We start from the raw sequence: 12,445 nt of genomic DNA, 5'->3' as shown, positions 1-12,445 counted from the left end.
ATTGCGAAAATGACTTTTCACAAACATTACATTTATATGCTTTTTCAGCAGCGTGAAGTTGTTTGTGTCAAGATTAAAGCCAGATATCACTAAAAACGACTTGTCACAAATATCACATTTATGTGGTCTTTTAGCAGAATGGGTTAGCTTGTGATATATCAAACTGCGAGTTTGCGAAAACAACTAGAAAGGAAAAGTATATCGGAGCTGTGTGCGGCCTGCAGTGCTATATGGTAGCGAGACATGGGTATTGAGAGAGAGTGAACTGGCAATCCTGAGAAGAACGGAAAGGTCAATGGTGAGAGCAATGTGTGCGGTGAAAACGAGAAGGGAAAAAAGGACTGAAAAATTGTTGGATATGCTAGACATGAGAGAGACCATAGACCAACTGGCAAGGAAAAATGGAGTAAGATGGTATGGACATGTGATAAGGAGGGAGGAAAGAAGTTTTCTTAGAAAGGCACTAGATCTAAAGGTGGATGGGAAGAGGAAACGCGGTCGCCCAAGAAGAACGTGAACAAGTGAAGGATGAATTTAAAAAAGTCGGACTGAAGGAGGAAGATGCAAGGGACAGGGTGAAATGGAGAAAAGGGATTAAAACAATTGCTGCGCGGAAACAATCGGCCACCCCCACTAGTGGGGAACAAACCGACGATGGATTATGATGATGAACTTTGTGCAAACATCACATTTATATGGTTTTTCACCAGTGTGAAGACGTTTGTGCTGATTTAAACTGGCCAGATGTGAACATGACCTGTCACAACTATCACATTTATATGTTTTTTTACCGGTATGAATTAGCTCGTGAGATTTCAAATCGCCAGATCGGGAAAATGTCTTTTCACAAATATCACATTTATACGGTTTTTCACCAGAATGAGTTAGCTTATGAGATTTCAAAACATCAGATCGTGAAAATGACTTGTCACAAACATCACATTCATATGTTTTTTCACCAGTGTGAAACCGTTTGTGCCGCTTCAAAGTATACATGAGTGCAAATGATTTGTTACAAACATCACATTTATACGATTTTTCACCAGAATGCGTTAGCTTATGAAATTTCAAATGACCAGATTGCGAAAATGACTTTGCACAAATATCACAGTTATATGGTTTTTCACTAGAATGAATGATCTTATGAGATTTTAAAGTACCAGATCGCGAAAATGACTTGTCACAAACATCACATTTATATGGTTTTTCACTAGAATGAGTGATCTTATGAGATTTTAAAGTGCCAGATCGCGAAAATGACTTGTCACAAACATCACATGTGTATGGTTTTTCACCAGAATGAGTGATCTTATGACATTTCAAATCACTAGATCGTTTAAATGACTTTTTACAAATATCACATTTATATAGTTTTTCACCAGAATGAGTTAACTGATGAGATTTCAAACCACCAGATTGCGAAAATGATTTTTCACAAACATCACATGGTCGGCAGCAGCAGCAGCATCATCACATTGGTCGGCAGCAGTGGCCGAGTGGTTAGCGCGTTGGGCTCGCAGTCGATAGCCTGCATGTTCGACTCCAGCCACCAGCACTTGCTGTTGTTTCTCTGGGCAAGAAACTTTACGATAATTGCCTCTACCCAGTGATCGATTTCGAGTAATGGGTAGTACCAAATTTAAGTCATAGCCTAAGTAGAGTAGACAACCGGAAACAGACAATCAGACATTGCAGTCGGCTGCAGCGTGGGTCAGGTGTACGTCGGAAGGCGTACACCGATGCATAGCGCTCAAGTCCGCTTTCCCGCAATGCAGGATAAAGATAAACCAAACAAACAAACATCACATTTATATGGTTTTTCACCAGAATGAGTTAGCTTATGAGATTTCAAATGACCAGATCGGGTAAATGATGTTTCACAAACATTACATTTATATGATTTTTTACCAGCGTGAAATCGCTGATGTCTTTCCAATTCAGATTTGCATTTAAAAATCTTTTCACAAAGTTTGCAACAAAGTCGTTCTCTCAAATGCATTTTTTTGTGACTGATCAATTCTGACTGACTTCGGAAATGATTATAACATATATTGCACTTTAAAGTTTCTTTCTCAGTTGGTTGGATGAAAGATAACCTTTTGTGATACAAATATGGGGGACATTCCTTGGTGGCTGAAGCAGTTTTTAAATCATCTTGGTCAATAACTTCATATGATTCAAGAACTTCAAGCTTCACTGGTACATTTTCATCTTGATTCATACTGAAAGGTAAAACAATAATTAATCGTTTCTAACAAACTGATCATGCAACTCGATAGCAACAGAAAGGATGGGATGTGAAAAAGTATAATGAAAAGTAGTATAATATGAAACTAAATTTCCGTGAGACAGTTGACCAAGGTTAATTTGGCGCAACAACAACTCGACGTGAAACACATTTTACTGCGAAACTACGTGCTGCAAACTATATACTCCCTATTTTAAAACAATGAAAACTATTAATACTATAAAAAGTACTCAATGCTAAAAAAAAAGCAAAGCAGAGCGAATTAAATGAAATATAGTTAATACTATCTGAATCCTTAACAGACTGTTTCACCTAAAGGAGGATCATCAGAAGGTCCTGAAAAACATGCAAAAGCAATGAATCGGTAATTCCTGAAAAGATATTAAATATTATAACCTTAATCCAATCTGCAAAAAAAGCTTCAGAATTGCAAAGGGCTACCTCCATCCGTTACCGCAAAGCCTCAATCAGAATGTACAGACGGAAACCAAGCAAATTGATGCCAATACCTATGATATCACAAAGATGCAAAATGCAATAAGGATGAAGTAACCTGTAGTAATCTGAACAAATTAAATGAAATTTATTTTTCAATTTATAACCAGTGAAAATCAAAATTTTTTATTTGTTTCTATGACGACATTTACCCACCAGTTCCGAACGCTTGTTCAGAAGGTGGCCAGTATCGGCCTTCAGAATGGCCAGCTTTTCAGCCAAACATAGGCCACAATTATTACGACCACCTCAACTATAAGGCCGAGCACAGCAATGGATGGACCATGTTATTTTAGGATCAACACCCCTGTCCTAAAGGTCCCAAACTGCCTTAGATAGTTCCGTGCTCTTTCGTTTAGACCTATCCATGAAGGCTATCTATCATAGACCTATCCGCTTTTTAAAAGTAGTTTCACAACAACCAATGTAATTGAGAACGTTCGGGTGGTTATTAATGGTGGCTTTGTAGACAACAGGCTTCTGCAAGCATTGCCCATTCAAAGGACAATCTGGCTTCACTCTACAATTGCAACCAGGCTGAAATGGTTCATTATCAACCTGCAATATTGATTTATTGTGGGAGGACATGACGCTTGCAACATTCGGAGTACAACTGTAGCACAGCTTAATAGTATAACGGTTGAATATTTTATGCAATCTATGATGGGGAGGAAAGTGGACGGAAATGAGTTTGAAAATTCCTTACCAATGTTGCTATCAACCTGCAAGCTGAAAGGAGGACTAAACCATAAGATTTTTCGACTCCTTTTCCTAGATGTGCGCAATTTATTAGCAAGGTTGTAGCAAACTCTCTGCGTAAAACCACTTTTCAAAAGGGCATCATTATAAACAGATGCGGTCTGATCAAATTCATTCTGGCCAAATGATGTGGCGGACAATTGCTTTGCAATCATAATCGGGATTTGTCTCTGAATGGTGGATGGGTGGTTGGACTGGGCATAGCATCATTGTTGGGTTTTCGGTAAGGCCAGAATTTACCAGATAGTAAGTTCAAAGTGACGTCAAGAAAGTCAGTTTCAATTAGGCCAGTCTCCATAGTAATATTTAAGCCATGTTGTTTGAATAATTGAATGACATTTTTTCTCAAATGATCAACTTTTGGGCCGGATAAATTACGCAAAATAACCAGACCATCATCACGATACAACCCAGGCATATCTCTGTCAACAATAGCAGAAAGTTCGTTCAAAAGAAACAAGCCGACCAACTCGCAAACCTCTGCACCATCAAATGAGCCAATAGTAACATCAAACAATCCATATTTCTTAGCCCTAGTATCACCTCTATCAAAAAGCAACGATTTCCTAGCATGGAAAATTGTTTGTATAATATAATCAATTAATCATCCAAATCCATAAATGTTTTAGCAGAATCGATAGCTTTGCATAAAAGTTCCTCCACAATGGATGGGTAAAAATCGACAATATCAAATTTCATAAAGGTGCATTGACGTTTACATGGAATAGCCTTGAACCAAGATAACACGGAGTCTGTCTTTTTCCATTGATTCAGGCGTGATGCATCACAGATGGTTACATTAATAGAGTCCAATTATTGCTTACTTATATGGTCAATCTTGGATTTGGAAAGGTTAATCAACTTGCCTTAAGGGTTCGATGTAAAATTACGTTTATGATCTTTTAGCGTAATAAACGCTGGGTTGCTTGATACTTTTTCAACCTGATCATCAACCTTTAACACTTTGGCAATCTTTTTAGACTGAGCATTGATCGTCTCACTGATAGCAGGATTCACCTTTTTGTATTTGGCCGATACATTATTAACAAGTAATTTTTTGTAATCCTGGGTCTTAACTTAGTGTAAGTTAGTAGTTTTACCTGCTGATATCAACAGATCCAGAGAGTTATTAATGTTCTTAGTTATCATTAGTTATACCGATTCATTGCTTTTGCATGTTTTTCAGACCTTCTGATGATCCTCCTTTAGGTGAAATAGGCTGTTAAGGATTCAGATAGAAATAACTATATTTGATTTACTCTCTATTTTATGTTTGCCCACTCTTCGTCCAAAAAAAAATGTGATGAAAGGTATTCTCTTTTCTTGATAAATTTTCGTTGTGTACTGCACGATTACTTTAGAACAGTTTATTACAGTCCTCTGTGACGTAAGTCACCCTACTGCACCAACTCAATACATTGTTGCTTAATTATATTTTTGTTAAATCAAGGCTTCATGCCCAGCAAGTTAAATACTTGGATTAAGCGAACAGGAAGTCAACGAAGCCAATCTTCACGTTCACTATGGAAAACCAGCACAAACTGTCATGCACAGAATTCAATCTCTTACAGAGTACAGCTCAGAAACTATGAAAACTGGTTAAAAATTGCCAAAGATGGAAACTTTTTATTGATGATACAGTATTTTGCACCCAACTGGTGTAACTAAAACAACTTGCTGGTTTTATTATTATCAACAGTGTGAAGTTGTTTGTGACGTTGCAAAGTACTAAAACGAAAAAAGCTGTTTTTATCATCTTCACCAGACAAAGTTGTACAACGTTGTACACCAGACAAAGTTGCCAACACGTAGCCCATAACACAAAGTACAGAAAAATGGTTTCTCTGATAAAAAATCTAATGATTGACAAACAATGATTTCAGTTTAAAATGCTTATAACATACGGCACATACCACACAACGTCATTTACAACTTCATTCTCAGCTGATTGGATTGGAGATGTTGCTTCTTCCTGATGCAAACATGGATAACATTCCTTAGTGTCCGGACCAACTTCCAAATGATCTTGGCCAATGATTTCATAAGGTTCGCATACTTCAGAAACTTCAAGCTTCACAAAAACACTTTCGTGTGGGTTCATATTCAAAATTGGAGGAAAGTGCAAACTGACTAAACAAGACTAATTTTATAATGAAGTAACTGAATGAAGTAATATTTTTATGAAAATCAAACAGAACAAACATGTAAAAAGTAAAGATAAATAACCTGAATTACGAGTACATAGAATCAACTTTGTCAAAAACATCACATTCGAAATAAGAGTTTACTCAGGTAAATGAACAAAGTCGATCACAGGGCTGCGATTTTTTCTTTCTTGTCGAACGACCAAAAATTCTACGCTTGTTTGTCGAATAGTAATATGACGTCACAAGAGTCAGATTATAAGCATTTGGCCGCGAGTTACCGCACAAGTTGTGTGGTATCAGAGTCAGAGTCACTTACTTTAAGTTTTTAATCGCACGCTGGTTGAGTGATTCCATCTACGACGGCAAAAACATTGCTGTCGCCAAATCAACACACCTTGGATTGCTGCGACAATTGCGTATGCTTTAATGTTTAATCAAACGAAATTTTATGCGCTTCTTCATCGCGTGTCACACGGCGGTAGCCCAGAGCATCACGCAAGCTATTTTATGCACTGACAATGCTCTTGTGAACTGTAAAAAGTTTGCAACCATATAAATACCGGCTTATTGTTACGCAAAAGTTATTCTTTCATCGAATGCTTATTTGTTTACCGGTGTCGTTGCGAATATAAATCATCGTGAAAGAAGATACAGTTAAAAAGTGGAATTTACCTGCTATAGATTAGCCTATCAAACAGAAGGAAAAGTTAGTGTGGTATTTTGCAAAATTTGTAAAGAATTTTATGATGAAAACAAATCGGAATTAGAAAAGCTACGGGGTCAAGTTAAAAAAGTAGTACAAAATTGGATAAACGGTTCTTCGGAAGAAAAGAAAAATAATGCTTCTGGTCATATGGCATTGCGCGTTCATGAACTGGCAGTTTTGCGTCTTTAAGTATTCCAGTGACGATGCGACAGCTTCATCCTCCTATACAGCGTCCTATGATTGCGATTCTGACAGCTAGTTCTTTGTCAAACAGACCCGTGTTTGCTCGCAGTATCTCAATTGTGCCGAAATTATGTTAGTGTAAACGTAAATCGAGGCAATCATCTCGCAGTGAGATATTAATTTGTTACCGGTAACTGGTTGAACAATTAACGTTATTTTATGATAATTCAAAGTCGCTAGATGTCGAATTAATCTAAAACAAACGTAAATTTCTTCTTGGGCAATGTTACGCAGGCAGCAAAATTCGTTATTTTTGCATTGACTTCACATCTGTAGACGTTGAATCAATGTAAAAATGATGATTTTTGCTGTCTGGGTACGCAATGTAACCCGCCAGGAAAATTAAATAGATTTGTGCTGACTCGAAAGTTGAATCAACCCAAAATTGACTTACTTTCCCCCCTGAGTTATTTAACGTAACAGCGTGCGTATCGCTACTTTTGGTATTATTACTTAGGGTGGTCCCTTTTGAGGCAATTTTTTCATTTCAACTTGCCTGGGTGATAAATTTTTGCCTTAGCCCAAACTATTATTAAATCCAAAAATTTTTTGAAATCTAACCCCGTTTAAACCCTGCCCCAACAGCATTTTTAAATCGAGCCCCCTAAATCACGTTTTCAAAGATAAATTCGTACTATTTGAGCTAGTTATATGTTGTTGGTATTCATTTTTATTGCTTTTCAGAAAGGAAGGCACTTGCATACCTCAATTCAAGATTTGAACAACTTTTTATAAATTCATTTTATAGTATCAATGTAAATACTTCTTAAATTGACCAAGTGATATGATATCTTTCTGAGAGTTAGGCAGAAGACAAAGTTATAAAAGCGCTACTAATTTATTAACTAAGAAGTAACAGCACATCGCATTTCACACAATAGAATCTATGTTTGTTTGAATTTTCTGGTGACACGATACTTTTTCCCCATTCATGGGTTTTTTTCTTCCTTTTATGGTGCACAAAGCTTCACCAATTTGTCGTTTTTGCCTAGCTATCTGCCCAGATGCTGTTGTTGTCAGTTTAACTCCACCTTTTACAGATTAAGTGTGACCTGGATAAATTAGATGAAGAAGATGTTCCACAAATTGCTTAATGTTAATGCATGATTTGGCCAGGGGAAGTTTTTTTTTTGTCGTATCAGGCTTCCACCCTGTAGTTGAAGATTTAGATTAAGTGGAGGTGAAGGCAAGGAAGCCAATCTCAGTGTCCACCTTCAGGCATGCCTTTAAGTGTCCTGCCAGAGACACAGCCGCATGCTCTTGAGCGGTGTCAAACCGGCGCCCTTTCGATCGCCATTCCAGTGCTCGCACCACTCGGCTATGCAGCCGACAGGGGAGGTTCATTCAAAGGAAGAATTCCTTTTTTGTTTGAGAGGTAGGATATTGTGGAGCACCCACTGCCATATTTGGTTATCATTTCTGTATAAGATGTTGCCTCAAAATTAATATGGTCTTTAATCATCAACAACAGTGTCACACCGACTTTGAATTTACAATAATTGCCCGAGAAAATGACGCGGTAAAATTACGTTTCAAAGAGGCCATAATCATCAGCAGACAAAATCCTAAAATCAACAACCGTGCTGAAAGGGAAGAACTACGTCATCTAATCTACTAATCAACTGAAAACAAATTTTGCAACAAAAAACGCCTAACAACACAGAAACTCAACAACCAGCAGCCTCAAGCTAAACGAAAGAACCACACTAAAGAACCACTCACTGACTTCAACACCATTCATCATAGCACATGACTAGGGAACTGTGTTCCGAAAGCTAGCGCAACTTACTATTGCCACAGCAAACTCGCAGCATCAGGCTAAGACAGATCGTTTAAATCTACCTTGTGATGTTAAACTAACAACAACAGCAACTGGGCGGATAGCTAGGCAAAAACGACAAATTGGTGAAGCTTTGTGCACCATAAAAGCAAGAAAAAAGCCATGGATGGGGAAAAAGTATCGTGTCACCAGAAAATCCAAGCAAACATAGATTATATTTTGTTAAATGCGATGTGCTGTTACTTCTTGGTTAATAAATTAGTAGTGCTTTTATAACTTTGTCTTTTGCCTAACTCTCAGAAAAAAATCATATCACTTCATCGGTCAATTTAAGAAGCATTTACATTGATACTATAAAATGAATTTGAATTTGTAAAAAGTTGTTCAAATCTTGAATTAAGGCATGCAAGTGTCTTCCTTTCTGAAAAGCAATAAAAATGAATACCAACAACATAAACCTAGCTCAAATAGTACGAATTTTATCATTAAAAACGTGATTTAGGGGGCTCGATTTAAAAATACTGTTGGGGCAGGGTCTAGACGAGGTTGGATTTCAAAAAAATTTTGGATTTATTAATATTTTGGGCTAAGGCAAAAATTTATCACCCAGGCAAGTTGAAATGAAAAAATTGCCTCAAAAGGGGCCACCTTATTATTACATCACTACAAATCAAACAGTGTGGTCGTGACTCGTGATAGACTACTCTAGTATATTTTTCGCTTCTCGTTTTTTTCGATTCAACGTCTACAGACGTTGAATCAAGTTTTGCTAGCTGGGTTGTGTGCTTTTGTGAATGCAAATGCAAAATCACCCTTTACATAATCACAGAAACCCTTTTAGTGGATGGAAGTAAAGTTGCAACCGTGTTTATCTGTCTACTATTCTTCATTCACATTGCAAAACATTTCTGCAATCTTGGAACAACAAGTGCATAAGTCAGACATAAATACAAACTTGCAAACACGTTGAAAACTAAAAGTAGCCTACTTCGGTTATTTTATCTATAAATGAAACCCGTTGTGTCGAATAGCAGGAAACGTGTGTGGCGAAATGTTTGATGCCAGGCGTTGGAACTTCGATCAAAGCATTCTCCTGCAGTGTTCAAAATGGCCGCGCTGACGCCTTGGGAGTTTCCGGTGGAAGGGTCGCTTTTAGACCTTGCTTTGAAGTACCTGGCGCAAGAAAGTTTACGTAAGTTAGCACTCTTATGATTGCATCACGTAATGACCCCCCCCCCCGATTTTTCCTCGACCTGACGACATTTAGTCCTCTCTGAGTTTTTTTTTTCCTTTTTAATTTCCTTTTTTTCGTTTTTTTTTTGTAAGGCACGGCGTTTGTCGAATAGTGATGGTGCGTGTCGAGTAAGCTCGTCACCGAAAAAGGCAAAAATCGCAGCAATTGCAGGAAACTGCAAACTGACTTAATAACACTTATTTTATAATGAAGCAACTGAATGAAGTAATATTTTTCTGAAAATCAAACAGGAGAAATATGTGAGACAAATGTTAAAAATTATGAGTACAACACGTAGGTCGTAGAATGCCTAGGACATAAAATTACGAGAACATAGAATCAACTTTGTCAAAAACGCAACTCTGTCAAAAAATTTGTTGGAGACGTAGCCGAGTGGTAAGAACGTTCGAAAGGACGTGGATTCGACACCGCTCTAGAGCACGCGTCCGTGTCTCGGCAAAGACACTAAATTACAAGCCAAAATAAGGGGAGCAGCTGACTAGAAGACTATATGTCACTTCGCTGCTTCCTGTCGTCTGTTGCATCGCATCTGTGATCGCGGTGTACTGTATGTTATCGCAATGGGCGCAAATAAAAAACATGATTATTACACTGGTCAACAGCAAATTTTAATCGAGCTCGTGATTGATTGATTCTAGAAGCATTTTTTGCGCTGATTTCAAAAATGTCTTTATTTTTTTCCTAGCACATCATGTTTTCTAGATATTCCAATTTTAAAATTTTGAAAACATGCCACATTTACAGGCAAGTAAAGCAGTTTTTTATTCTCAAATTAAGTGTGACGTCATAATAAAACAATCATAAGCCGTACAATTGATGAGCTGGAGCCATACAATTTTACCGTTTCGTATATGAACATTGCATGAATCGATCAAGTAAAAGAAGCTAACGATCGTTGATGAAGTTGATGGCCCCCTGTGAACTACTTGAAGTTGATGGCCCCCTGTGCTTTTGTCATGATATTGAAGAACTTTTTCACAAATTGGGAGAAGTTCACAATCCTCATGAGTGGCGATTTTTCATCGATTCCTCGAAAAGATGCCTGAAAGCTGTTCTTTTACATAACGGAAATGAGAAGCCATCCATTCCCATAGCACACTCGGTGCACCTAAAGGAATCTTATGAAAACATCGAGATTCTTCTCAATGCTATTAATTACAGGGATTATGAGTGGAGTATTTGTGGAGATCTGAAAATGATTGGAATCTTAATGGGGATGCAAGGGGGATTTATAAAGTATATACTGTTGTTTCTTGTGTCTGTGGGATAGTCGCGCTACTACTGTGCACTACCAGAAAAGAGATTGGCCAACAAGAAGCTCCTACAATCCTGGAAGAGAAAGTGTCCAAAATGTCCCGCTAGTTAATCCTGACAAAATTCTTTTGCCGCCGTTACATATCAAACTCGGCTTGATGAAGAATTTTGTGAAAGCAATGGGCAAATCAAATTCAAACGGTGTTTTGTACGTACCTCTGTAAGAAATTTCCAAAACTAAGTCATGCAAAGCTTAAAGAAGGAATATTTGTTGGTCCACAGATTCGAGAAGTTTTAAAAGAGACTGACTTTGAAAAATCACTCACTTCATAAGAATGTCAAGCATGGCAATCCTTTAAATGGTTATACTCTAACTTTTTGGGAAATTTTAAGGCTGCTTCCTTCAGAAAAGGTGTTGAAAGGTTGCTCTCAACTTACAATGACATGGGCTGCCGCATGTCCCTCAAGATTCATTTTCTTCATTCTCACCTGGACTTTTTCCCTGAGAACCTTGGTGCAGTGAGTGATGAACAAGGTGAAAGGTTTTACCAAGATATCCAAAGCATGGAAGCACGCTATCAAGGGTTCTGGAACGAAAGGATGATGGGTGATTACTGCTGGATGCTGCATTGCGATGATCCAACATGTACACCTAAACGAAAATCATATGCCCAGCGATTGTAATGCAGCAATGTCTAAGTGTCATTGCAACATTCTAAACACTATCTTTGGTATCATGCTGAGCGTTTTTCTTGTGTTTTTGTTTGTTGGTTATTTGATGTATGCAAGGTGTTGCAGCTGATCTTGTGTAGCTTGTTTGAAGCGCACATTCAGCGTCAACCATGACTGTTTGAAATATAATACAGGGAGCTTAAAAACCTGACACTTCAGTATTGTGCTAGCTCAAGTATTTAGTACCTCAGACAAGGTTTAAGAGGCATTTTTTGCACTCTAGTGTCTATGCACTCTAGTATGCAACTAAATAGTGTTGAATCTGTGAAAGCAATGCACAAATCTGAAACACTCTGCTCTCTGAAGCTAATCTAAATTTGAAAATTGTAGCGACAAAATCAGTATTTGAACGCATAATTGACGTTTCTGGTCAAAAATTGTCAGACCAATAACTTTAAAACCTGATGTGCTAGAGCAAAACTATCGCCAGATTTGAAATCAGCAGCAAATTGTGGTCTAAGAAAAGTTACTCCAATTCTCGATTAAATTTTTTTTTCAAATTTTGTTAACCTGTGTTATTATTAAAACATCATATTCATTGTTAAAAACATCACATTCCGAAGAGGACTTTACTCAGGTAAATAACTAAAGTCGATCATATGACAAACATGTAAAAACATAACATTCACAATTTTCGCTAAACATAATCTTTTTCTGGTTGAAAAACTAAATTTTCTGATAGAAAAACTCAATTGCTGCAATTGATAAGTGAATCTCATATAAGGCGTGTGATTAGTTTGTGCTGATTTAAATTATGCATGGGTGAAAATGATTTGTCACAAAAATCGCATCTATGTAGTTTTCATCACAATGGGTTATCACTAGG

At 37.4% G+C, this 12,445-nt stretch overlaps 1 protein-coding gene across 1 annotated transcript in view; it reads right to left on the bottom strand.

Annotated features, from left to right (window-relative positions):
* LOC145771163 (uncharacterized) overlaps positions 1-1,442 on the bottom strand; it is a 31,009-nt gene extending 29,567 nt beyond the window's left edge. The window contains exons 1-2 of the mRNA XM_082582900.1: positions 1,437-1,442; positions 708-1,392 (exon numbers count right to left, since the gene is read on the bottom strand). Coding sequence (XP_082439026.1) covers positions 708-1,392; positions 1,437-1,442 — 691 coding nt within the window. The remainder of the gene's footprint in view (positions 1-707; positions 1,393-1,436) is intronic.
* Positions 1,443-12,445: the final 11,003 nt, after the last annotated feature.

Source organism: Aplidium turbinatum, chromosome 5, assembly GCF_918807975.1.
Source record: "Aplidium turbinatum chromosome 5, kaAplTurb1.1, whole genome shotgun sequence".
NCBI lineage: Eukaryota > Metazoa > Chordata > Ascidiacea > Aplousobranchia > Polyclinidae > Aplidium > Aplidium turbinatum.
This window is presented reverse-complemented; position numbering and strand designations above follow the sequence as displayed.